The sequence below is a fragment of the Pyrgilauda ruficollis genome, unplaced genomic scaffold (genome assembly GCF_017590135.1).
Source record: "Pyrgilauda ruficollis isolate IOZ18807 unplaced genomic scaffold, ASM1759013v1 scaffold14, whole genome shotgun sequence".
Classification (NCBI taxonomy): Eukaryota; Metazoa; Chordata; class Aves; order Passeriformes; family Passeridae; genus Pyrgilauda; species Pyrgilauda ruficollis.
The window spans coordinates 6,370,046-6,398,029 of record NW_024512543.1 but is presented as its reverse complement, the minus strand read 5'-3'; the positions used below and the strand labels follow the sequence as shown (position 1 = coordinate 6,398,029).

General features: G+C 38.5%; 1 protein-coding gene across 11 annotated transcripts in view; it reads left to right on the top strand.

Moving 5' to 3' along the window:
* The window catches only part of NUMB (NUMB endocytic adaptor protein), a 92,078-nt gene that overhangs the window by 36,490 nt on the left and 27,604 nt on the right, over nt 1-27,984 (top strand). For 5 of the 11 annotated variants that reach the window (XM_041460161.1, XM_041460165.1, XM_041460160.1 and 2 more), the window contains exons 1-2: nt 15,967-16,048; nt 20,758-20,901. In XM_041460161.1, coding sequence (XP_041316095.1) covers nt 20,776-20,901 — 126 coding nt within the window. In that variant the 5' untranslated portion in view covers nt 15,967-16,048; nt 20,758-20,775. Of the gene's footprint in view, nt 1-10,744; nt 10,764-15,962; nt 16,049-20,757; nt 20,902-27,984 lie in introns of those variants that run through there. The other 6 variants (XM_041460166.1, XM_041460157.1, XM_041460158.1 and 3 more) reach the window with 4 other exon arrangements.

Here is a 27,984-nt window from a genome sequence, read left to right as displayed (position 1 = left end):
ACTGTAGTTGTTAGAAAATGTTTGCTTTGGAGTCTCAGAACTGATGCAGGCACTGCCAGAACCTGTGCAAAACAAGGCAGCTGAAGGTGGCTTTGGGTTGTGTACGCTGCAGCGTTTCCCAGATCCCAGTCAGGTGCCCTGCCTGTAGCCTTTGAGGCCACGTGCCCTTGGTTTAGGTTTCCCAGAGTGTTTCAGTGTACCTGACCCACGATGAAGGCTGTCCAGGCCTTCCTGCTGCGTGTCATATCTGGATGCCTAATGTGAGGGGCCGTGGGTGGTGAAGAGAATTTGCAGGGAGTGTCTCAGGGCAGCCTCTCCAGTGAAGCCTGTAACACAACCACATTCTTGCCTTACCTCCTTCTCTTGCAGAACTTTACCTTTTCATGCTCTGAATTTTGGGGAACTGTATCATCTGTATTTGTCTGTAGTGCAAGTGACAAAGTCTGTATGGGTAGTAATCTGTGGAGTCCTTAAAACAGCAGACTTTTTTTTTATCAAATGGTAAGAAAAGTGCTATGGAAACGAACGACTTAATACTACAGGTAAAAGTGAATGTCTTGTAGGTTTCAAATCCTGGGTGGACTGGATTTAAATTATTGAAGGAGGTATTTGTTAGCACTTGTTTGAAATCAGCAGTGTACTCTGTCAGTTCTCCTTTCTCTGCCTGGTTGTGTAATCTGTTTATTCCCTGAACTAAGCTTGTGAATTTCTCCATCATTTCTTAAAAACAGAATATCACATCTTTTTTCTTGAGATTTTGTGAACTTTAGAATTTGAGAGATTCTTATGAAAGATTATAAATAAATTGTGGGACATCCTCAGGACATTTATTCCTTTTTAAAATGTGTATCCTAATATAACTGAGAACATTGTGTTGAAGCGCTTTTCATGTTCTCAGAACTCATCTCAACCTGGACCTTTAACTTCAGCGAGATCTTTAAAAAGTCCCTCTAATTGTTTGCATAGGGAAACCACTTAAAATAGATTCAGAAAAGGTTGCTAGTTACTGATATATTGAAAGTTTGAACCTTTGAAATGTAATACAGTGTAAATAAACACTGGGTGTTCTTACAGTGTATTTAGTAGATACATTTAAATGTTTCTCTAGTTTGAAGACTTGAGTCTTGCTTGAGTTTGGTTTTAAACATCATACTCACTAAGCTGATGTTATCAATATTCAGACTTCTACTCAAAATCTATTTTTTCTGTGATGCCAGTCAATAATTAGTCACTATAAAAGCTAGGTAAGATATCACTTAGCAATAGCTATACCAGTGATGCCTTTTTATTAATATTTTAGTTGTTATTTCCTTAATTTTTTTTCTTCTCAGACCTAGGACATAATGCTTAGTCAGTAATACTGACACACATTGTTTGCTCCCATAATCTCTGGGTAACTATATCTACAAAAAACATTGTTTTATTTTCTTTCCCATTCCCAAAATAATCTTATAAAGGAGAATCAGTCAGAGGTCTAGGTTCTGATTTTGTACCAGAGCGAGCATAGATTAACTTCACACAATGGTCATCAACCTGGGATACTTAGGTTTTACAGAGGTGTTCAGTCATCCCTCTTGCTGGTGTCTTGCAAATCCCTTGGGCCCTTCTGGAGTCTCCTTTCAAACAGAACAGGAGCTCTGCTGACAGCTTCACGTGTTGTAGGTGTTTTAATTTTACTGACATAGTTGTTTTTATGTGTAACGTAATACTATTATCCAGCAGGAAATACAGTCTCCTACTGTGAATCTCAAGACTATCAAATATTTTAGGAATGCTTTCTAGTCTTCTTTCCAGCATCAGGGAAATAAGTATGTCAGATAATCCTGTTTTGCACCACCCAAACCCCTCTACCCCTTCAGGAAAAAAATTTACAAGTTTGCTTTAGGTGTCTTCACTCTTGTGAAATGTAAGACAATTTTAAAACTTCCATTCAGATATTCATTGTTTTATAAGTCCAGGATGGCTTCTAGAAGAGGAATGTAGCAGTAACAAAATGTAAAAAATCCTTTTTAGTAGAAAAGACATTCACCTATAGAGAGTATTTTGAGAAGTAAAAATGTTCTTAGTAGAAAAACATCCTCCCCTCCCCAGCAAACAAACAAACAAAAAAAAAAGGGAGTAAGACAATTTAACAGCAAAAACTGGAGCAGATCACGTGTATGTTCAGCTATGAATACAATCTTAAGCTTGGGCAGGCTTTAGGCATGTTCTGTGAAGTTAGCTTATGTGGTCAGTCACATCATTTGGGATTTTTGCCTTACCAGTTAATCTGGTTTTTCACACAATTTTTACTTGTTCTGTGTAGAAAACATAAATTGAATAACAGGTTTGTATGCATTGGTGTGTAATATACAAGGGGGATTTTTCTGTAGCCCAAACTTCTGATTCCTTTTCCCAGCCTTACTTCTTGTTGCTCAGTTTCTGTAAGAGTTCAGAACATGCAGACTGTATGCCTTAAAGTAGGCCATTTCCTGAATCTCCTCTTCTTCCTTAATTTTGTGCTGCTGGAACTTTGCTCGGTGTGTAATTGGTATTTGGGTCTCCCACATATGGCTCCAATCTCCTCCTGTATCTCCAGCACTGGATATTTATAGCAAGCCCGCCTGAATGCCTGATTCCAGCGGTGAGAAACTGACTCAGAGCACTTTGGATTCCTCCTGCGCCCATGGCTGTGACCAACTGTGGAGTTTTGGCATGCATTGCATTCCTGGGTGTGGTTGGAGGACAATCCAAGATAACCTCAGTTATCTTGGCTTTGTTTCAGCAGCCTGTTGCATTTTAGAAGTTCATGTTAGAGGCTATGAAAAGCATTCAATTCCAGACTCTGAAGTTATTTTGCCACCTTCATCTTTAGTTTTTCTTTTTTTGCAAGAATTCAGGGAGAGAGAATTCTATGAGGAACTTCATGTTCCTGTGTAGATCACTAACTTGATATTTCAAAATATTGTGAATAAAAATTTATGTAGTTGTGATTGCTTGTCAGTTTTGGGGTTTAGAATCCAGGGCACGCTGAATTTCATCCTGTTTTTTCTGCTGTAGTTTTAGGGTTCAATAGGTTTCATCTTGTACCACTAGTAAGTCTTCTTCCAGTCACAATGTCTGTAATGTTTAATCTTAAGAAACTTCTAAAATTCAAGTTGATGGACTCAGCCTTGAGTTAAACTTGAAAACAGAAGGACCAAGTACAGGAAAGAAACTGAACATGGAAAAAACCACGGTAGCTGTCAGACATGATGCATGCACTGCAACCCTTTCTGGTGATAAGGAACTTCCAATAGGCAATGTGAATATGAGTGTCCTGGAAACTGTTGTCACTTAATGGTGTTGTCATTGCTCAGACTCGAGACTTGGAAGGGCTGAGGAAGTTCTGTCAGTTTGTGTAGTCAGACACTGTGCACTTTATAAAGAAGTTTCTATATAATCCCTGTGTAAATAGTGCTGGTGGTCAACTTCAGAGGGTGTATTTCACAATAGAGAGAGGTGCAAAAGGAGAATGTGATTTTTGCCCCTTCCTTTGTAGAGTATTTTCTTACAGACAGGGAGGGAACAATATAAGATCTCTGAATTCATTAAATATTTAGTTTATCCTTAATTAAAAAGGAGTCACTTAAGTAGGCTGCCCTTGAAAATAGCTATTACATTTGCAAATTGATAGATTTCATTGAAGAAGCCTTCTTTATGTAAGATACTGAGTGTAAGTAACTAAGAACATGTTATTGCACTGATGATAGATCTTTTTGGGTGATACTTGTGTGTTCATCAACTTTGCCATACCACTGCAAAATATCAATTTGGCATTACTCTTAAATCTGGTTAAGTGTGAAATTTGGGAAAAAGTGGTTTGTGGCTTGCAACAGCCCTCTTTGAGGCATGTGATTGAAATGCCCATAGATACTTGCATAATTTTACTGTCATGAGACTAAGTTGGTCAGAGAAATATATGTAATAGCTACTTGGCTGTTTCTGCTCCTACTTTATAGATTAAGTTCTGTGATGTAGGGATCTAACTTCTCAAGTCTCAGTGCTAGCAAAGCTGTGTATTTATGCTTGTAGCAAGGCTTTATGTAAACGCTTTCAGCATCTCTTACCTGGAGTGGTTAGACTGCTATAATGTTGAAAAAATCTTTTATAGAGAGATGAGTTTTTTAGTTCTTGTCTAAGAACTCTTTCCTTTTCCAGAAAGTAATACCACTGAAGGAGACCACTGCCTTTAGTGTGCTGTTTGTTTGGTGCGATGTGTGCAGCTTCAGAGAGCTGCAGGTAAGATGCTGTTGTGTAGATGATCTCAGGAGGTGGAGTTTGAGCTGGGAAGATGCAGTGCAAACCATAAGCAGAGTAGAAGGGTGGCTCTGTAATATAGATAATTGCAGTGCACTTGATGGACAATCAGCTTTTGGAATGAAATCTGACCTTTGAGAATTAATGGGAGGTTCAAGCAAGTGCTCGATAATGTGCGTAGGGAGGCCTTAGCCATTATACTGTAGCCAAACTTTGGTTTCCTATAGTTTTGCTGATGTATTTTTGCAAGACACCAATTGTCATTAGTTAACCAGGTGTGAAGGTTGCTAAAGCTGCCAGAGGAGTGGTGCAGTTTGAGCAGACTTTCTAAGTTCTGCCATGTGCACTGTTGTTTTCTGGCCATGTGAAATGTGTGCCTTTAGTAATCTCCAAGTGACATAAGGTGATGCTTGGTCCTCCAGGGGCTGATGTCAAGATCGACTCTTCCAGAACTTGCCAGCAAGAAGGGATTATCCCAAGATTCTGAGTTGAAAGGAACCCACAATGATCATCAACACCAGCTCTTAAGTGAATGGCCCGTATAGGAATTGAACCCACAGCCTTGGCATTATTGGTGCCATGTTCCAGCCAACCGAGCTTATCTCAGTGGCACAGTATGCCAGCTTCTTAGGAGATCTGATTTTACTAGAGTAGAATAAGCTCACTTTCTGCCTCAGTTCAGTACCTATGTCACCAAGTCACTATTTGCAGTCCCTGTTTGTAACTTCCATTCCTGTGAATGTCGTAAATAAGGTGAAGTTTAATATATGTAGAGGAATTGTAATTAAGGAATGTATAATTGATTCCTTGTGAAGGAAGGTGGTGTTGTCTTCCACCTAATTTTAATGGCATTCTAAATGGTGTTACCTTTATTGTCAGTATCCTATAGGCTACCTATTGTATAAGAGAAAACTGCACATTCTGTAAGATAAACTTCTTTAAAATTTTATGGACTAAGAAAGGGAAGGCAGGGTATGCTGTTAAGAATGGTGATATATGGATGGAGTAGTTGTGCTACAGTCACCTGCCAGAATAATGGAGGTGCTGTTCAAATCAGTGGACTCTGTGACTAGTTGCTGGTGAAGATAACACACTTGTGACTTTGATGGTTGTGTGAATCTGGCAGCACAATATCCAGTGTCCTTTTCACTGAGTCCCTGTCGTGCCTGCCTTGATACCACGTCCCAGCTGTTCCATTGCAGGCATTTTTAGACTGCCTCCCTCTTCATCCTGTCTTCTGTTGCCCAGCTCAGTTGCCACCCCAGGAAGCAGCTGTCCATGGTGAAAGTAGGGCGACGTTCTCCATACCAAGATGGCAACGCAAGGGACATGATTTCATCTGTCAGCCTGGGCAGTAGCAGCAGCACAATTTCCTGTGTGCCCCAACTGTAGAGCTCATACTGCTTCCATGTCAAACTCACTCATGCCAGGAGTGAACTTTGTTGCTTGCTACTGTCCACATCCATCAGCAGGCAATGCAGAATGTGGTAGTGGTAGAATCTGAATTGTTCAGGGGTAATTCCTGCGAGTGATGCCCTGGTTGCCTTCTGCCACTTGCTCTGTACTGAGTCTGGTTTTTGAGGAGTGACTTGTAGAAGTGCCCTGTGCTGCAGATGTGGAAAGGCTGCCTTTGGGTGCAGGGTTTCAGGGTTGTCAGGTGGTATTTCTGTCTTTGCAGAGAGCTTGAAGAGTCATTGATTGCTCTGATGGACTTGAGAATGAAGACAAATTTTCCTCATTATTTCCTGTTTGACTTTTCTTGTTCTTTTGCCAAGCAGTTTAAAGTTGGGAAGATGACAGGTATTGTATGATTCAGAGGCTATTGCAGCCAAGTGGTTTTCCAGCATGTGTTACTTATGGGCAGTGCACTTTCTGAGACTCTGCCACCAAACTCTGTGTGTTGCAGCAGATCACTGTAGCTGTTTTACTGTGAAGAACACTTGATTTAGAAAGGTGAGAGACATCTGTGGTTTTCAGAGTTCTGTCCGAGCTGAGATCATTCAGTCAGACTGGTGTGCTTGTGTGGGCTGTTTGGCATCACTGGAGCTGCTGAATTGCCACTGTTGCTGGCAGCCCTGCCTGTAGTCCTGTGCTGGCTTGTGGGCAGCCTGATCTCCCTCTGGGAGAACGTGACCTGCCACACAGCTGTGGAATGCATTTCACCTTCTCAAGGAGACAGAATTGTGATCCCACACGAGAGGCAGCATCCTACTTTGCTTAAGATCGTGATGAGGGTAAGGAACGTTAATTTCTATACCAGGAACAAAACCACATACCTCTCTAGTTCGGGGTGAATTAATATTGAACTTTTTTCCAGGGTTTGAACAACTGTAACAAGATGGCCAAAACCTCAATTTGTTTGAATAATGAACATCTGAATAATATTTGAATAATGAACATGGTCTTTTTGTCCATGTCTCAGATGGCAGCTTATTTTAAAGAGAATTAATGGGTGCAATGTGCAATATTTCTGTAGTTCTTATTAGCCTTAGCTGACAGAATGTTTTACTGATGGCACGAGATGTTTCTAACTTAATTCAGCATATATTGATTGTAATTATATCTTCATTTGAAGCTTTTGAAATAAAGACATCTTTTCATGATCTTTTCATGCTCATAATATTAAGTTGAGCATTTATTTCCATATTGGGACTAAAACAAGCATATGTTTATTATTAAATTAAATATTTTTTATTTTGTAAAAATAAAAAATAGTTTAGTATCATTTAGGTGGGAGAACTGTTAATGAGGAATAGTGAGACAGTTTTGTGAATATTTATAGGATTTTGGTATTCATTGAAGAGGGTGATAGTCTTAGCTCCTTGTATAGGTAAACTGGGACCCTGAGAGGCAGCATGGGCATTTTGAGGTGCATATCTTAACTTTGTCTTTTAGTGTATGATTGGCTAACTTTTAAAGTGATTGGTTTAACTTCATCTCGCTAAGTGTTCTGTGTCTTACTGCACTAAGAGTATGGGAACAATTTTGATCTTAATTTCCAAATTCTACAGACAATTTCAGTGGAGGTTTTTCATTGTTATGGGAAGATTATTTTAAACTGTTTGTGTTAGAACGCACGTTCTGGCCTTTTCTTAATAATCATTTTGAGATGTGAGTATATTTTGTGAAGAAACCACACATGCAAAGGCTCTTTCTTGACTTTTAATGCATGTTTCCTTTTTGTAGCAGAAATTCTGTGTTGCTCTTGAAAGAGATAAAATCTGTATGCTAGCAGAATTAATATGGGGAAGAGAAAGCTAACAGAAAAAAGTTGAATTAAGATCCCAATATTTTATCACCAGGAAGGAGGTATAGTATGTCTGAATCTATTATATTCTAGTCCATTATATCTAAGACTTGACCTTCTGAATTACCATAGACTTAGTTTTGACTAGAAGGTAAAATGCTGATGTGAGTTCTTGCAGTTCGTTTGGTAGGTAAAGCAGTTTTACAAGTTTGGAGCAGTCTGTCTCAGGTAGTGACATGAAATTCACATTTATACTTCCCCCCCCACCCCCAATGTTATATTAGATGAACTGGTTAAAATATTGTTTACAGTATGGAATTAAAATCCTGTTGTGGTCTTGGAAAGACCAAATACTTTGACTAGATTGTTAGAGAAATTAACATATTGCTTCCATTTCTTAATTAAAGCTATCATTAAAAAAAACTTCATTATCATGAAGAAATTTTGTAATCATTAATTTGATTTTAGGTGAAAAGGGTAGAAGCCATCTCTTTGGAAGTATACAGAGTTACTTATTTAGAGAAATACATTTTCATTGTTACATATACTTAAAGTGAACTTTCTTTTATCTTCACTGAGTTTAATGGAAGTAAAAAAAAAAAAAAATCAATCTGAAAAGGAACCCCGGGATTTATTGATGTCTGAAGCTTTATATGATAATTCTCACTGAGCCTGTAGTTGTGGATTCATGATATATCATTGCTCTTCAGAAATAATGTGTTACTAATTTTAATGACCATAATGAAATCTGGTAACTTCTGTGGAAGGAAATGTCTGAGAGATTATTATCAGTGTTTAAGAAAACACTGCCTGTGAGATTTTGTAGCAATAGCAGTTGAATTCCTATCTACAGTCTCCATAAAGACCAACATTACTATCTTCCAAGCAAAAGGCTTTAAATGCCAAGTGATAGGAAGAGGGAGTGGGAGAGGGAAGAATGTATCTGTTTATAAGAGCAGACATGAAAAACTTTACTTGGAATTCTTCCATAAAACCTCAAACCTTTAATGCAGACTGATCGATGTATCCTTTTATCACTTAATTCCATAGAGTTCACCCCTTCCCTCCTCTCCCCTCTTACCCCAAATTAAAATATGCAAACATTGAAATTACTAAGATGAAAGCTTTTGCCATAGGTCTGAGAAGCTTCAGGTCTATTCCCATGAATAAAGAAAAATCCAGCCTTGACTGGAGTTGTGGCAAATTAGTATAATGGAGTACTAATTCCAGATTATGGGTTATTCTTTAAAAGAAACACTGAAATTATCAAAAAACCCCCTTGTGTTGTACAAAGAGAGGGAAGTACAGGGAGAAAATGATGTAAGTTCCCAGATGAAACCTTTTATAGCCCATATTGGACTTGACCTTATCACTTTATCATCTCCCCTTTATTTCAGACCAAAGATTCCTTTTTTTTTTTTTTTTTTTTTTTTTTTTTTTAATATCCATGGAGTCATGGTTATAGCTTCAAGAGAGAGGGATTTTTAAGAAAAGTACTATAGCAGAATCTGAGCGGGGGAAAAACAAGTAAGTCACCAAGTGAACCTATTCTTGCTGCTGTCATATGAACATTGTTCTGGTAACTGATTCTACTACACTTGGGTTTGGGGAATGCTTTTTTCCCACCATTATGTCCATCAGGATTTTATGAAGGTAAATGCTTATAAAGGATATTTCTTCAGTTATGTTGCTCTATACAATTTTGAAAATCACTGAAGTTGTGCTTAGATCTCAAGGCTTTGCAGTAAGCAAACATGGGAAACATTAGGAACGATGTGAGGTTTTAAGTGCTGTGTCATAAGGAATGCTAGTTGCCTATATACAAAATGGTATCAGAAGGCTGGAATTGTGTTGGAATTCTCTGTTTAGACACCTTTCACAGGGAGTATGGTGACAGAGTCCTTAAATGTTTTGTGACTCCTGTGGGTGATGAAACACGTGGCTTGTATTAGATTCTAGAGAGGATGCAAAATATATTTAAAGGTATTTAACTGGTGAGGGAGTTCAGAAAGCATTGCATTCTGTGTGCTTAAAGGTATTTATAGCTTGTGACTGACTTTGGTTACATTTGTGTAAAGCAAATGGATTTGGAAATTCTGTTAGTTCCTTGTAGAGCTTGGTAAAGAGTTATTATGAGAAAAGTGTTATGGAACAATTCAAAACTTGCACCGGACAGGTGTACAAATGTATACATTAATTCTTACTTTAATAAATAAGATTAGTGTAAAGAAAAATTTATGTTCTTAGAAGTCAACCACAGTTGCAATGCTGGATATCGGAGTGGGTTCCTAAGAACATTCTGCCTGTATTTTACATGAAAGTGAACTTTTTCTGTTGTTAGGCTTAATGAGGGACGATCAAATGATTTTCTGATATCCTGACAGCTGGAAAAAATGACTGTATCTTTTCTCTGGGCTCATTTTTATTATTAAAACCTGCCACTTTTTCACAAAAGCTTGGTGCAACGCTTCACAATTTCATTTGAATTCTAAATTAATATTAAAAATGCTTTTTGTGTCACTCGGCCTCCTCCTTCTTTGCATTGGCTGCAGTCAAAAGTGTGGTTGATTTAGCGTGAACAAGCTGAAGAAAACCCACAGATAAGAAGGCCTTAATTATATTTAGCTGTGGAGGATGGGGGCGATTGAAGTGCCTTGAGCTGCCATGGAACAGCTGCCAGGCAGTGACTGACTGGAGTGCTTGGGCCCAGCGCAGTAATGGTGTAACAGGGAGTCATCTGTCATCCTGTGAATGACACACTTCGTGGCAGTTTAAGCTCATTTTCATTTTGTAATTGAGATTGACTAAGTGCACCCATGACTTGTTGCCACAACAATTCAGATTTTGTGAGCTATCTGGAATATACAGATTCATTTCATTTAAATGTCTTGATCTATAAAAACTCCTGCTTCTGGGTTTTCTTTGGAAAGGGAGATCCTTCCACTGTAGAGAGGCAGCTCTCGGTGGTGCTGCGGCAGCTGGGTGTGAGCAGCTCTGCTGTGGTGCTGTGACAGCTGCCACACGGAGGTGTGGCCAGCTGGACTGGCCCTGAAGGGACACCAGCCTGGGAGTTGGGCTGCTTCACAACAAAGGCTCCACAGCACAGTCATTCTCTCTGATACAGTCACTCTTGGATCCTGGGAAGAATAGACGATTAAGACATGAAGCAAGACTTCCCCGCTGGTCAGATGGGACTGGGTGATTTCCTAAATGGATGGCTGCACCACCGCCACTATAGGTTCCAATAACTTTTGGAAGCTTCAATCAAATAATTAATCTGGGTGGTTTGGGGATTTATTTTTAAAAATTCCTTTCTATTTTTAGTTTTTAAACTTTCCCAGACCTAGGAATTGTCCTGCTTAATTTTGTATCATGAAGAGAAGTACTGTTTTATTAAAACCTGGACTGCTGGAGGATTCTATTGCTTTTTCACAGTTCCTACAATATAAGAATTGGAAAATCATCATTCCTTTTTTATTTTCTAACATTATGATATTGTAACTGTTGTAGCTTTCCCCACTGGAAAATTGGTTTTCTGAGGTGAAGACCTTTGATATATCTAATCTGTCCTTGAGCTGAAGGTATTAAGTAGTCCTTGCCATCTTCCTTATACTTGCTTCTTTCCTGCACCTTCCAGTTTCATTTCAGGGAGGGTGTATTAACTACAACAACGATATGGTATTGAAGCTGAGTGCAGTCTGGTCTTATGCTGCTGCAACCTGCTTGCTTTGCTCTGCTTTCATAATAATTCTTTCATAATAATTTAATAATAATTAATTTTTAAATATAAAGAATTTCATAATAATATCATAATAATTCTTACTACTGTTTGCTTCTTTGACAATTAAATTTTTAGAGGACTAAACATGAGTTATGACCTTTCCTAGACAGTAGTAATAGCTGAATTAATATTCATTGCTATTTATAATTACAGTGGCTTTTTTACCCTTCTTCCATATGCTTTTCTCTGCTGTTTTAATAATTTAATAATAATTTCTTCTTGTGAGATGATCTTGTATTTCTAAAATCAGTTTAATCTACTCTGGAACATTTTGCATCACCTTCAAACAGTTGTTGAACTTATTTCTTTTGAGAGCATACATGAATGAATGAAACATTGCTGGTTGTGGTGGAGAGCCCTCTTTACCTCGCTGTTTTGTATCTGAGCACACTAGTACTCACGTGGATTTACCTAGTTTCTCTGTACCTGAATCCTCCTTGCTGACAGATGGAGCAGCACTGCTGTTCATTCCCACTGAAGGTTTCTCCTAAGGCTGATAGATTTGTATGGCTTGTTGATCCAAATGTTCCTGCAATGTGGGCTGTTGGGCTGGACCATGCTGTGGGCTGGTGTAGAGCAGTGTTGCAGGATTGGTTGGCCAAAATGCGGTTGCTTTTGCTTTTGTGAAACATTGTATATGAACCAAGGGTAAAGCTTCACTGTAAATATTTTTAATATCTTGCTGAAATATGTCCTCCTAGTAAACTGGTTTCGAGTGCAGTTGGTTCCTGCAAGGCGTGCTCTGGATCTGTAGCTCATTTTGTCTGCTCTCTCTGCCCTTACCTAAGAGCTGGAACCAAAAATACAGCATGTGTTCGTATGTTTCTGGACTCCCAGTAAGTAGGGAGTGATCAGGTCAACAGCACAAAGGTGTGACTGACTGATTTCTATTCGACCCTCTCTGTTACTAAGCAGCAGATGTTTGGCCTTGTTTAATCAACACTGATTGCTTATAAAATACTCATAGGTCCTACGGAAGTAAGTCCAGTGTAAACCCTAAGGTTTATGATTGATCTACCAGTAAAAATGCTTATTTTACTTGTTAAAGAGTGTTTTTTAAATTTTGAAAATGCATTTATTTTCGTGGGATTTGACATACATAACTTCAAGCTGCAGTTTGTGGAATTGGGTGATTAAAGAACATACCTTTTGGCTGTTTCAGCTCTTTTTGTACTTTCTTTTATATCTAATTTCATTCTGAAATTCAGCATGTATTTGTAAAGATACCTTTTAAACCGAGATGTTAATGTTTGAAAACTCTTGAGTTGTCTGATATTTAGCTGCCCTAAATGTAAATGATTCACTTGGAAATGACGTGGCTTGGTTAGTTAAAATTATTCACATGTGTGCAGATGAGCTGCAAAGCAGAATTACTTGAAATGCTTTCCACAAGGCACATAGCTAGTGCTTCTTTATTAAACTTCTGCTTCTTTTCAGTTATTATAGATAATATAATTCAACTCACTTTCTATCACATCAAGTGTTTAGGAGACCTGCTTTCCACCAGTGACTGACAGTCTGCAGGGTATTTTTAGAGTGAGCCTACAAAACAAGGGGATTACTGCCTTATATCTCTGCTCTTAAACCTCTTAGCATATTGTTTAGGACCATAGTCAGAGTTTGGAGTTGCTGTGGTGTCTGATGGACTGGGACGTTTGCTTTATAATAGTTATTGATGGAGAAAATGAGGCTTGCTTTCTTTTATTTGCTGAATTTCACAGGTTTGTGAGAGGCAAATGATTTATCTTGCATCTACTAGAAGAGGCATTGCATAGTCTTAGGAATAACTTCTGCCTTGCAATGATCAAACTTGTATTGTTGTGACTGTTTAAGAGTCTGAATGTTTACTTTGGTGATACTTCTGTTACATAACATTGTGGAATACTGACTCCTCTGTTAATTGTTGCAGTCTGGGGGTATTTATGTTTGGAAAGTGTATTTTACAAAATCCTAAGCTTTAGGACAGGGCCTCTGGTAGCTGAATGTTTTAGACACATAATTGTTAACAGTGTGTTGGAGTACAGTTCATTATTTCATTTCCTGATATTTCATAAGCTGTTTGCAATTTTTGTTTAAGTCTGGCTTCTGCCAGTAAAATGTTGCTGTCATAACATTGTTTTTTCCCCTTTTTCCACCCTCATCTGTGGTGCAGATAGAAGTGTCAAGCGCTCTGGAGAGAGTTGTGGAGTGCTCACACAATACCTTAGTTTAGGTATAAGACAGCAAGAAATCTGATGGATTTGAGGATGTCTTGTACTTCACATGATATGATCGCAGTGCATCACGATTTCAAAGAATGCTGTCAGAGACATTATTGTCACAGCTTGATCTCTTTGGTCTTACATAAAGAGTTTAAGGTTGCCATTTCTGATGTATTCTCAAAGTATGATCTAAATAGTACTTTCACTGCTGAAAGGTGAGTTTTCTACAGCTTCAACAGACTTTTAGTTATGTATCCATTAATTTATCTTCAGCAAGGAAATTCCCCTTAATTTGAACTCTAAATAATAATAATAACAACAACAAAATACGCTTGCTGGCTGAACAAATGAAGAAATGCTTCACTTTTATGCATATTTTGATAGAAAGCTTACTTGTAGTACTGTACTATGAGATGTTAATTGGGTAATGAAAGGGTGAATGGGTTGGAAAGCCTGTGGTGAATAATGTGGTTAGTCAGCCTGAATTGCGAAACAGGGCTGTTAACGTTTTAGTGAGCATGCTCATACGGTCACTTGCCTTCATTTGCTTCAGTGTGACAGTGCTGGATTTAATTAGATTTTATGGGGTCTAAACTTACAAAAAGGCTCAAAGTTCTGCATTCAGAATCTGACACATGGGGTGACCTTTTCTTCCTTAGAAGATAAGGGTACTCTGTGTGCTTGTGCTGGTGAATAATTGCAGAGAAGCTGTTGCAGGGCAATTGCAGCAAGTTTTGGCTAACCTTTACAGTAGGCTTGGAGAGATAGGACATTACATGTTTTTTGTACTCTGTAAGTGGGAGAGGAGGGGAGAACGTTTGCTTAGCAGCAATGCTTAATAAGGATTTTTCAGAGAAGTAAAACTCCATCCTAGCAGCTTCATAATAGACAGGGACAGACTATTTACCTTGGCAGCACTCAACTTGTTTCCTAGCTTGCCTCTTTTTAATAAATGAAATGTTCTTACATTGTCATCTTAAATTTAGGGACTCAAATTGTACATTAGAGAGCAAAAGAGATTTAAATGTTTTGAACTGCTTCTTCTTGTGTTTGTACTGCAGGTAAGCCTGCCAAACCCAAACCTCATCCCACGAGAGTGACTTGAAACAAGCATATTTCCTCACTGATGTCCTTGTGTCCTGGTTATAGCCAAGATTTACAATAATGTTCAAGTGGCAGCAGTGAACTGTATTTTATTAGAAAAAGCAATGTGAAATACTCTTCTGGAATATGGAAGTGTGGACTGCTCACAATTCCTGGTGCATTTCATAGTATGATTGAGGTTTTTCATAATGGTCAAAAGATAGCTATTAAACATTAACCTGTGGACAATGTGATCAGATTGTGCTTGCACAAGAACTCAGAGCCACTGAGCTTTCTAAGGATGCAGATCTTCACAGTCATGTGGAGGAATGTCTCTGGAGTGTTTTCCTAGTAAGTAGGTTAGGTAAACACATTTTTTTCAACAAGATTAAGATTATTTGCATTTCCTCTTAGGTGTGAAATATCAGGTAGCTTTGGCAGGAGGAATGCATCCTGATTCAGAAAGCTTTGTTGTCAAGAAATGTGAGAAAAACATATTAGAGATGGATGAGGTTTTTGCTCTGGGTTTCAGACTCTTTGGCTTGGCCCTTCGGCAGTGTTAGGTGTATTTCACTGGGGAAGAGCACATAAGGGAGCAGATGGTTGTGCAGCTGCTTAGCCCTCACCTGTGTGTGGCCAGCAGGCAGTACTGGTATGAACCAGACCTTTTTTTTTTTTTTTTTCCTTTTAAATTACTTAACCAGATACTATCAAGTTAATTAAATTTGTTTTATATGGAGGCTTGTAAATTTTAGAATGATCCCTATAATACATTGTTCTTAAAACTGTATTTCCCTGCTGTTTGAAGTGCATACTTCTAGGAATTTTTTTCATGTGTCAGTACTACTCCTGGTGGCTCAGGCTTGCAGGAGAACTTTGTACTATAAATCAGGAGGATGGCATCCGGGGTGGGTGTGTGTGTGGGGGGGTGTGTTCCCTCCTGCCCCCGGGTACTCTGCATTTGTTGCAGGCTGCACAGAGTGCTTTGCCCTTGTTTGACCCATGACTTTCTTTTTTATTTTCTAAATTGGTAAATAGGAAACAGTATTAAATTCTGAAAGAAAACGGATAGTAATCCCAAACCTGCTGAATGGTTTTAAATAGCTGACTGAAGACTTAATACCCATTTTTATCGTTTTTCATTGCAAACAGAAAAGATAATAGATAATTGAATGCAGATTAAATAACCTTTGTGAAGGCTAGAGTTCATAAGAAAGATAAAAAATGTTTGTGCTGTTTCTTTGTCCTGAGTGTTAAAACTCTAAGTGGTTCCTTAGTGTGGAATACATAGTACACCCTAGCTTACAATCTAAGCAGTTGAATTTGTGCATGCAGTTCAGGTACCCAGGAACCCATATTGTCCTTCTGCCCTGCAGATTCTCTAGTTTGGATTACCCAGTAGCAGCAACTGCTCTGCAAGAAGCAGCTATCCACAGTAAATGAATTGCTTATCTGAAGGTATGGTTACATGGGTAAACTCTTGCAAAAGCTAAGCTCTAAATTTGCATCATCAGCAGCTTCCTCCTGATCTAGCTTCAGTTAATATGAAAGCTTACCCATCTCCCACTGAAGGGTAAATTGCTGGCTTGTGCTCACTGAAGGGTAAAAGTGAACACAATTGTACAGCAGAGCAGCTAACAAGACATGAATTAACATGCTGGTTTATCTTGCAGTAATTTGTTCTGCAGCCATAACCTGATGATGCACAAGGCAGTGAAGCTGAGTGCTTCAACATGTACTTTTATCCATGACAGTGTTGTTTCTGTCTCTGTTGTTTCTGACAACTCTGCCCCTGAGCTGTCAGTGGACTGATAAAGGTGTAAATGGTAGTTTTTCTGTTGGTCAGAAGAATAATGATGCCCCCGCTCTCCTTAAATTGGCTTTGGAGCTCTGTTTCCAAAATACATAAATTTGCATAAAAATAAATGGTAACATAGATTTAAAATCTCATTTGTCTTTTTGATACCTTTTGTAGGTAGGTGCTTTTGAAAATGATCTGATGTCTAGTCTCATGTTGAAATCTCTTGAATTACAAAAGTGGTGGAGATTTTCATGTTGTGTGGGTTGTTTTGTTTTGCTTTGTTGGGGTTTGTTTTGCCTTTTTTTTTTTCCTCCAGTGGGAATGACCATTTAGATACTCAGCTGTCTGCAGTAAGATAACCTTGAAATGTACCAGGACCCAATGTGTCTCTGTTTCCTTATTTCTCCAGAAGGCTCAGGGCTTTCAGCCTTTGTTGGCAGTTTGTCTCTGATGTAATGTTATGTTTTGTGATTTAACTAGATTTTGATTTCCCTATCTTGACTTTTCACTAGGTTTTCTGAGTTCCAGACAAAATTAGTAAAAATTTCAGCACTTAATTGGAGCAATTCACTGTGCTTCTCTCCTGAATCCTCAAATATGCAGCCTGTGTGAATTGTTCTATTTAACACTTTCCCATCAGATGACAACTGCAGTTAGGTTGTCCTGACATCCATGTTACCAGCAAATTAGGTATTTATAGGACATACTGTTTTGCAGCCTACTCATAAGTCTGATATTTCAGAAAAGGGAAGTGTGGCCGTTGGAGAGAGCTTGCTGGTTGCCTTACAAGTAATTAATTTTGCTGTTTGTCAGCATTTCTATCAGATAGAACAAGCTATTTTTAAGCTGTTTGTTGCCAACATGATCTCAAAATTAGAACGTGTAGGAAAATGGGTTTGTTTTTTGGTGAAAAGGAAATACTTTGGGCAAAACGCCACTTCAGTTTCTCATACAAAATGTAGTTGAGGAACTCTTATTCTTATCCTCCCCTGGGGATTGAGATTCCTGGTCAGAATAAGTGTCTGATAAGGCGCCAGTCTCTTGGGCACCAGTAATGCCTGGGAGGGAGAAGTCCAACAGAATGCTCCCATAAGCAAATGTTATGATAAGGCAATTAGACTGCGGTTTTTCACAAGTGGTACAGTGATTGTGTGCTGTCCTCAGTCCTTGGTTTGCTATTCACTGAAGTTTTTGAGATCTTGAGATCTTCAAAACTGACACGGGCCTCACTGCATCTAATTGTATCTGCTTAAGAGTCTGTTGCTCCTTTTGGCAGAGTGGAGTATCTGTGCATTTGTCCCTCACTGGAGTGCAAGCTGGGCTGTAAGCCATGTGCTGACCAGATTTCTGCACTTCACACTGAAGCAGCTGGAGCAGTGGTTTTGCTCTGGCCCTGCCAGTCTGCAGCAGGGACAAGAGTGTCTGTCTGTCCTTATGAGCTGAGATGCCATGCAGAGATTTGCTGCAGTATGTTTTACCTGCCCAAGGTGATTGAATGGCCTCCCTTGATATTCTGATTCCTTCAGATGGATGCACAGAGTCCTCCGTCTGCAGTTTGTAAAACAAAATACTTAACTAATATTGCTGTAATGCCTCTCTAAGCCTTAGAACAGAAGCTTTGCAGCTCCTCTTAAAACTTTGAGAATCGCCTTTTGCACAGAGATTTTAAAATGGCTTATAGCATGTAAAATAAGCAATGTTTATAGAAGAGTGTTGTGGTTTAGCCCCAGATGGCAACTAAGCCCCGTCCAGCTGCTTGCTCACTCTTCCCCGTGGGATGGGCAAGAGAATCAGAAGAGCAAAAGTGAATACTTCATGGGTTCAGATAGATAGATGAAACAAAAGCCACACGGGCAAGCAAAGCAAGACATTAATTTAATGCTTCCCATGGGCAGGCAGGTGTTCGGCCATCCCCAGGAGAGCAGGGCTCTATCACACACGGCAGTTGCTTGGGAGGACACGGTCACTCTGAATGTACCCCTTTCCTTCTGTCCTTCCTTCCGTCTTTCCTTCCCTCCCCCACTTTTACATGCTGAGTGTGATGCCCTATGCTGTGGGACATGCCTGTGGTTAGCTGGGATCAGTTCTCCCAGCTGTGTCCCCTCACAACTTTTTGTGCCCTGGAGCCAGCTCAGTGGTAGGGTGGGGTGAGAAGCAGAAAAGACCTTGATTTAGTGTTTTAGCAACAACTAAACCGATGTGTTATAAACATTTTTCTCAGCCTAAATCCAAAACACAGCACTGTATCAGCTACTGGGAAGAAAATTAACTCTGTCCCAGCTGAAAGCAGAATAGAGCTGCTTCAACTTACTGAGTGATAAGAAATGTGCATATTTTTTATTTTGCACATATGTTCTAATCTCTAAATCCACTCAAGTAAATTCAAGAAAATATTTTATGTTCCTAGTTATGACAAGCATTTTGTAGCTATGAAGGAATGAAGTTAACACTTCTTTATAACTAGATAATTGTGATTGAGAATCCTTCAGCAATTTGCCATCCCTGCACTTGCACTGCTTGTTAGACCTCCTGGCTATTCTAGGTACCTGCTAGGGACAGTTGCCTGTAGCCTTCAGCTACATCCCAAGCCTTCACTTAATTTGCATTTGGATTTGGGTTGCTTGGAGTGTCACACCTTGTTCATGATGAGCTTTCAAATGCTCATCAAGCAACTTTAAGCACAGTGTTTGCTGTAAAAGTGGTCTTTGGTGTGGCTGTTTTCTAGTGTAGAAATACTGCAGGAATCATCCCCTATGCTGAAAGTACACAGAATGCTGCATGACTCAGGAATAATGGCATTCATATGCCACTGAACTTGTGTGTGTGACTGTTGTGCTTATTTCCCCTTAAGCAATTAACATCACCACACTTAAATTACCCAGTCCTAGTGATACAGTGGTGTTTTCTTTATCCATGGGTATATCTTTGAATTATTACTTATCTTACAGTAGTTCTTTTAATAGATGATAAAAAGATGGAAGATTCTGGAGAAATCAGCCAGTATCATGCCATGAAGATACAGTGGGAACTGACTTGTTTAATTATCTGCTGCTTGAGGGAGAAAGTAACAGTTGCTGAAGGAAGTTTTAGAAAATGCATACCTTTTTATTTGGCATTTTATTTGGCACGGTTAAAGTGTGCCATGAGATACAAAACAATTTAGTATTTGTAATTAGTGATGGGCAGTGATTTTCTATAGTGTTTTTAATTTCATTCGGCTTTGAAATAGTTGCATATTGACTTTAAGCTTCTTAAATGTCAGATATCACAAATAGGAATGTGTTGATTTTTCTCACCTATGTCATACAGTTTTGACTGGAAGATACCCGTCCTTTTCAAGGTTTAAAATGGTGTTCCAACTGCTTTCAAAGCAGCTTTTGTTCGAAGGCCAGCCATTGACACCTGTAAATATCTATATTCTGTAGTTTATTCAGTCTAATGGGAAATATGCATATGTAATCCAATTAGATTTTGCTGCCTTGCATTCTGCAGCATCTTTTTTTTTTTCAATCAAAATGAAATGTCATGGTTGTGAGAAAGCTTCTTTTCCAGGAATGACAACCAAGTCTCAAGCAGCCTTTCAGTATGTCTTCAATATTCCCCACTTTGTATCCCATATGATTTTACTTCTTTAGGTAAATACTGAGTCTTTTTATTAGCAGTAATTTTGCTGATAGCTTCTTGGCTAACTGTAGTTTGAATCTAGTAAAGATAAGCAAGTCTAAAGCATGGATTGGATTGTATATAGAAATTGATACATAAAGGCATACTGTATACGAAGTTTTGAATTCTAGGCTTCAGAAGTGTATTTGCAGCATGATCTTCCCCTTTTGAAGAAGTGCATTTCTCGTTTAACTGCAAGAATTCTACCAGTAGACTAAGCAAGGGTTGGACTGTTCCCGTCAGTAAAAGCCTGAACCTATCTCTTGTACTTAGTGAGCAGCACAAGCACCTGATTTTAGGAGCAGTTTTAGAGCTTGCCTTGCATGAGTGCCTTGGAAGCTTTTGCTATTGGTGTCCTGCTTGGTTGCTTTAGGTGGGTGTTTAAAAAACTCTTCAGAGCTTCTCTGTCAGCTATTTTAGGTAGCCGTATGCTCCCACTAATACTTATTCCTGGGTGAAATGCTTCAGTTGCTGTGGAAAGATGTTAAACAAGTAATGTGGATTTGTGTTTTCTGTTTTGAAGTGAATACCCATCTTTCTCTGAATCTGTGTCCAAAATATTTTCCTGTCACAGGGGCCCTTCCATTCATCTTTGCAAAAGCTCAGGTTTTCCACAGATTCATTTGTCATGATAATGGTTGACCCGAAGTGCCTAAATGTGTGTTTGGTGCCTATTGGCAGTATTCTTTTTTTCTTCTTCTAGGACGTGAAAATCTGAGAAATGAACAAATTACGGCAAAGCTTTAGGAGAAAGAAAGATGTCTATGTCCCAGAGGCCAGCAGGCCTCATCAGTGGCAGACTGACGAAGAAGGCGTTCGTACTGGCAAGTGTAGCTTTCCTGTTAAGGTAAGAGTTACTGCCCTTCTTTTGGATATCCATGAGGTACTCTTGCCATGAATTGTTATTTGGGTTTTTTTGGCAAGCATAAGCCAGAGATATGCTTCATTACACACTGACCTATTTTACGGTTGGCTCTCATTGCAGATGATGTGGCTTCTTTCTTAAAATCAGATGGCTCATGTAACAAATGCCTTGGAAAACCAGTCTGAGATATCCTACATTATTATCTAGTTGAACTAAATCATGTAGCTTGGTAGAGAAGTAATACAATATTTTTCTTCCTTTTTCTGGAAGATCAGAAATTATAGACCTCTTGGATTGCATGAAAAGGTACTCAGTTCTCTCTGTTGAAAGTGTAGTTGTGGGTACAGTTTGACTTCTAAGGTAAGTGATGGGCTGTGCTTGGAAAGCAATCCTTCCTCCCTCTTGATAATTGAAAATATTTTCAAGTAACACCTAGGATTTCAACCAGTGCATGAGGTTAGAGGCACTTGCTAACTTCTGAGAATGCCTCTGTGCTATGATCTTGTGTGTGTATATTACAGACTATTAACGCATATGAAACTGAAATTACCTTTTAACATTCTGGTAACTCATTCCAGATTAACAGAGAATTATAAATAGATATTTTCCTTTTTTTGTGTCCAATTTTCCTTCCTCTTTATTTAAGAAACAATAATTTAATACTTTAGAATAGTATTCAATATTAATACTTAATAAATATCAGAATAAAAATAAATAACAAATTTAGGGTGGCTTGTTGCATATGCTCCCCTTTCTTCCTCAAAGTACACTAATAGTAGATCTACAGTAGGTTGGAAGCAGATGACGCTTGAGGAAGACTAATATCGAGGTAAAATATCGGTGTACAAGGAACACAGTCTATGGTTCTGACACCTACGGGCCTTCCATTAGTTTTTCTCTGTATTATGCTTAAAGTAATTCTGTCTGATAGTTAAAGATGTGATGCTGCTAGGTGGAATTCTTTAAACTGAGTGTGGCGTGTTTTTGTGAAGTTGTGGATTGATAGGTATGCGGTAAGTATGAGGTAACTTTCACACGAGGTTAATGCCCTGCTTTACCCTACTAGAGCTGCTTTTGTGCTTTTACATATACTCAAGTGTATACAACGTTTCTAGTCCATGACTGCTTGCATATTTTTGTCTTGAGTTATTCTTCTGCTAAGAGGAAGGAACTGTAATTCAGTCCTGAACAGAGATGGTGTTTTGCCAAAGCTTTGAAAGTAATTGCTCTGAGAAAGCTCAAACTTAGCTTAAGGTTTAACACTGTCTAGGAGACAACAGAGCTGTAAGTTTGAGGATGGTGATTTTTTTTATAATTTAGGCATTGCACAGGTTGAAAAGCAGAGTGCTCAATTTCTAGGCATTTAGTTTTTTTCATACTTTTTCAATCCTTTACTGAACACAAAGGGTGTGAACCACTCCACACTGTTAAAAGACTGACTTTTTTTAAACTCTCAGTCAGACTTGCACTTCTAATGACAAGTGCTTCCTGTATTTAAATGAAGTATTCATCTATTCTGGGCACATGTACCCAAAGTCAGAAAAGGTTTTGGCCTATTCTGTGCTGAAAAGGCGTAGAAATGGATGAACCTTTGCATCCTGTCACCAAAATGGGACTTATGTGCACTCATTAGTCTGCTTTTAATTGGAAATCACTGAATCAATTTAATTTGTTCTTTAGGAAAAAAAGCTTTTAAGGTAAAAGTAAGGGACATTTCTTGATTCGGTCAGAATAGTAGAGTATTAATATCCAAAGAACTTGCAATTAGGTGAAAACTTCAATTCAGAACAATATTAAGAGGCGTTTTATCTTACTTGATTAGAATTTATTGTCCAATGTAGTGTGCCTTGATATGGACAAAGTGGAAATTTTTATAAGGCTTGAGATGCAGAGTGGGTGTTAACGGGTGTTGAATAGATAGAGACAGGAAGTATGCCATTGTGAGGGAACAAGATAAACCAGATGCAGAGTCATCGCTTTAGTGGGTGGTACTGTGTTTTGCTCACAGAAAGAATAGAACTTTCTGCTATTGAAGGAGAGTATCCTGTTACGCCTGTCTTGGGTATTTTTTGGGAATTCATACATTCCAGGAAAAGTATGCAGTCTCCTATGTCCTTAAATATCTGATGGGGTGACTTCTCTTCCTGATGCTCCTCAGAGGAGCAGGACAAAGCGAGATATTTTGGGAAGAATGGTTAATAAATAGGAATGCATTCAAATATGAAAGATGGTGAATATACCTGAGTTTTCTTTAAGTTTTGCAGTGGGCATTCCAAAGTGGTCCATTGTCTGTAGTGTAGCTGCTCAACCACACTTGAATATGTTGGAGGAGCTGGGGAGGGGGTGCACAGGATTAGCCTGTTCTTACTTCTTAAGATCTGCTTTGCCCGCTCTCTAAAAATCATCTGTAATTCTTTGGAGTTCAAAGCATAACTGAGTAGCAAGACCAGAATGTGGTCTTGCTTTCAGGGATGATGATGACTTCATCTGTACTCAATGAAGACCTGAGAGCTCTTCATAAGTGTTGCTGCAGCTCTCTGTAGGGTTTTCTGTTTGAAAGTAAAATACATGAGACTAGTGTGGTAGCAGCCAAGCTGTGGGCTTTGTTACTTCTAATGCTTGCTATTTTATGTAGGTAAGAGGCTAATATACTTTTTTTTTTGAGATAGAGATGGGAGACTAGTGCAAACATGTAAGGGAGCATTTGTTCTTGGTTTCTCTTGTGAAAAAAAAAAAGATCTCTTAAATTGGTTTGGTTTTTAAGTTTTTGCCTTTGGGCATTTATATTTTGCCCAGAGCTTGGGTGTTTGTAGAGTGCTACCACAGATTTATCCTTTTTTAGACATTACAGAGCATGTGGAAACACTTTGAAAGTCATGTTGCAAATAGGATTTCATCCTGCCTTCAGGCTTCACTCTGTGAGTGTTGGACAGGGACTCCAGTAGCTGCCTATTCATTGTACTTGGAGGATGCTGTACTGCAAACAGATTTAATGTTACTGAAAGGTTTTCTACGTTGACATGTTTCTTGAAGCTCTTCCTGCACTATGTCCACAGCTGATCCTTATTGTTAAAGTCATTAAGTGTTGTGTTGGATTTTTAGCAAATCTGATACATCTATGAATCGTCTTCCCTTTGGGAGAGAAGATGCTCTGTGGAAAGTACAGGCAAAATTCCTGTTACATTCCTTTATGTTGCTTTAAAATTCAGGGAAGTAGATTTGATCCACAGATGGTTCTCTCCAGTGCTGTGCTCATAAATTTGGAGGTGGTGATAATCATTTGGAGGTGGTGATAAACTGTTCCTTTTAGTCAGTAGCATTCTTTTTGTTAATAGTCTGTGTTTTTCTGCTAGTTGGTGGGGCTGTGTTACGGGTCGCCAGGTATTGATCATATTTTCTTGGTCATCTTAGTGTGTGTAGATGTAATTACAGATAGTTCTTCTCTGTGTTGGAAATCTAACCACACCTGAGGTGGTAACCTGACACTCAAACATGGAGCTGTGCAGTGGCTACTGCTTTCCTGCAGTGCTCTTCTCTGTAAACTGCTTTGAACCCGCTAAAGTTAGATTGAAAGAAGAGCCGAGGAGAGACAGGTCCTGTCTGTCAGCAAAGGTGTGGAAAGGATGTTAAAACTGTGTTTAGAAGAGTGACTTCCAGACTTTTGCTATTCCTTTGGGAACTTGAATGTTGTTGCTCTCCTGACTTTGGTGTTGTGGAGGCATAATACCTTGCAGCTTTTATAGGTGTTCAACAAGAGTTGTCCCATTATTAAATGTGGCACTGGTACATCTCTTGCAGTCTGTGCATAAGTCTGTTTTCAGGGACAAATTCTTTTCCACTGTCCTAACAAACTGAAAGGTAAATACTGTGTTTCAGTAGTGAATCCTTCCTCTGAGAGAAAAAACAGTATCAGATACATGCAGTATGTAGAGGTGTTAGATGAAGAGATTGTATTTTAAAGTATTTAGAAGCTGAATGTTCTAACAGACATTACAGCTGTGCTTATCAGCACTATAATTTATTTATACACGATTTTATACATTAGAATTGCAACAAATGAAGTTCATTGACATACACATTTTCAAACTTGCTTTCTTGCTCCAGACACTACCTCACTGAAAACATGCAGCTGTTCTGTGGTATAATGACTGAAATATTTGACATTAGGGCTTCTTTTGTGTGAAAAGCCTTTTCGAGTGTCCCCGTGGGTAAGTGGTTTTCATTCATACAAATGCTCTTTGGAGTAACTGGTCTGTGAAATTTACAGCAGAAAAATTAGGTCATTTCCTTCTACCTAAGAGAGCTAAACAAACAAAACATTTGCAAATTCGTGGTAGTTCTGACCAAAAGGATGTGTTAAACAGACTATTAACAGCTGGTTACTGCCTGGTGTTCTAGAAGATGCAGCAGTTCTGTGTATCTTGGATAATTTAATTAGTTTTGTTCTGTCACTTCCAGTTCTAGGTGCTCAGTATCTTTTGACCTTAAGGCATCTAAGGCTACTGTTGTATATCACCTGCAGGTTTACATGCATTTTTTAATTTGACTTAGAAGGCTAAAGATGTTGGTGAAGAAGCTGGTGGAAGAGTAAGAAACCATATTTCTGTCTCTGAAATCCAGGGTTTGCTGCTGAGTACCTGGTATCATTGCAGTTAGCCTTTACAATGAATTTGATTTCTGTGTTAGTGTTGACAAATAACAATTGTATGGATACAGTTGTACTTTTGTATATAAAATAATTGACTTTTCAGAACAAGTACTCTTGAACTGTATCCTGTCTAACCCTTGTTTTGATGGGAAATGTTTGGAAGACACTATATTGCTTTGTGTTCAAGAAGAGGCAGAAAGAAACAGAACAGCTGGCACAAGCACTGTAGAGTATCCTCACTGGGACCTGTGAATGTCAGTTCTCATCCCATTCAGGTTGCTGAGCCATACGTGGCACTGCTGAAATCACCATCAGTAGGAGCTAGGCCATTGTGGTTACTTTGCTTTGTGTTCTCACATCACTTGTGGCTGCCTAGGTGTCCTGTTTCGTTTTGGAATTTGCATATTGAACTTTATTGCTTCATGTCAAAATTATAAATCTCATATTAAAAATAACTTTTTATATTTAATAAGTTTATAAAGACAGCTTACATTCTCTTTCTCCAGGTCAGAAAGACTGGTACCAGCACAGGTGACTGTGGCTTTTGTTTTATGTCTTAAATGCACTTCTAGTTTGAAATAATAGCTGTGAAAGAATTTACCAGCGTGATGCTGAAGTGCCTTTAAGTTAAGCATGTGATATTTTTCACTGTGAAAGCCTGAGGTACTTGAATAGTCTTTGGAAACTATGTTAAGTATTTTTAAGAAGTTAATGTGACAAAGCTGCTGATTTCTGAAATGTTGTACAGCCTTACACATTAAACACTAGAAATCTCTACCTCTGAAGGCATGAACTCATGCAAGCAATGAACAGTAATCATTCCTATTGAATGCTAACCCTCAGCAAGCAATGGCACACATTTAAAAAATCCTGCGGCATTTAACGTCACAGGAAAAAGGCTGGAAGTCAGCTAATTATAAAAGATGGTGATTATAATGGAAGGTGTGAAGCTTACCTCCAATATATTCCTATGCATTTTTGTCATGGCTAAAAGGAATGTAAGACGATCCCTAATTTTTAAGCTTTTTACCCTAGTGTCCAGCCCTTAGTTTTGTTTGAATGGCCTTGCAAACAAGAAGTTTTAAATTAAGCTTCTTGCTGAGTTTTAAAAGCCTCCTGTCTTTTGGCAAAGGTGAAATTCTTAAATAGTTTTATAAACTTCAAGTTGTTTTAAAGATAGGACAATTAAAATGGTTTGGATTGCCTTTCAGAAATATTTATTTTAAATGTAATTTAGACGTTGGAAATCAAAAAGTTCTCATTGGGTTATACTTTTTGATTCTGTTTTTTAAAATTAGGAGATCCTCAGTGTTGTACATGGCAACTGAATTTTTTGCAGGAGTTGAAGAGAAGGTGCAGTGCGCGCCTGTGCAATGTGTGTATAAAACTTCATGCTATCAACACTTGATTTTCCTTTATATTTTCTTTTCTTTTTTTAAAAGAAAGTTTTAAACTTATTAAACATTACTGAATTCCTGGAAAAATAGGAATTGCACATCAGAGCATACAGCTGAAAACCAAAGTCTGACAGTACATATGTGAAGCTGTGATGGGACTAGGAGAAATAGTGTGTTTAGCTGCATCAAGGGAAATTTAGGATATGCATTATCAATAACAACTCAGCAAAATAACATCCCTTTCTTCAGTGAGACATATAAACTACAGGGTAGAAGGTCTAGCCTTTTGATCTTCAGTTACAGAAATGTCATAATACTTCAAGGCTGACTTCTCTGATGTAGATGTGGAAGTAGATCCTGCCCTGAAGCGAGTGCTGTCCTACATAACCTTCTGAGTTCCCTCTCTGCCTCATTTTAGGGATTTATAAGAAAATGAAGAATATAGTATTTGTATATCCTGTATTGAGCTTCTTTATTGCATCTTCAGTATTCCTGACTCACAATGTTTTTTCTGTTGGCAATGATAAAGGTTGTGTGAGAACCAGTACGTGAAATGCTCAGTGTGGCTCTTAGGTGGGTGTGATGTAAAAAATAGAGAGAACTACTGGTATAGGTACTGCTTTAGATTCTTTTGATCCTCATTATTCAGAGACATTTAGCAGTCATAGGCTGCTACAGTTCCGGTTTTGGGGGATTTAACAGGGTGGTGAGACATTTTGATTTCTGGTGATGTGTGTAGCATTCTAACTAACCTATAGCTTTGACTAAGCAAAATTAAACTTTGATGCTTAATCATAGAGTTTCTGTTGTCTGTCCTTCTACAGCTTTGTCTGAGCAAACATTTGTTTCAAACTATTAAATTTAGAAAGCATGGGTGTGAGAGGAGAGAAATAAAATATTGAACATTGGAATGTAAGTCTTAGAAGTCAGCGGAAAAGTAGCTCAGCTTTAAGACGTATCCAGGATTTCTGGATTTAAGCTTATGTCTACTTGCAAGACAGCATTTCACTCTGAAACTTT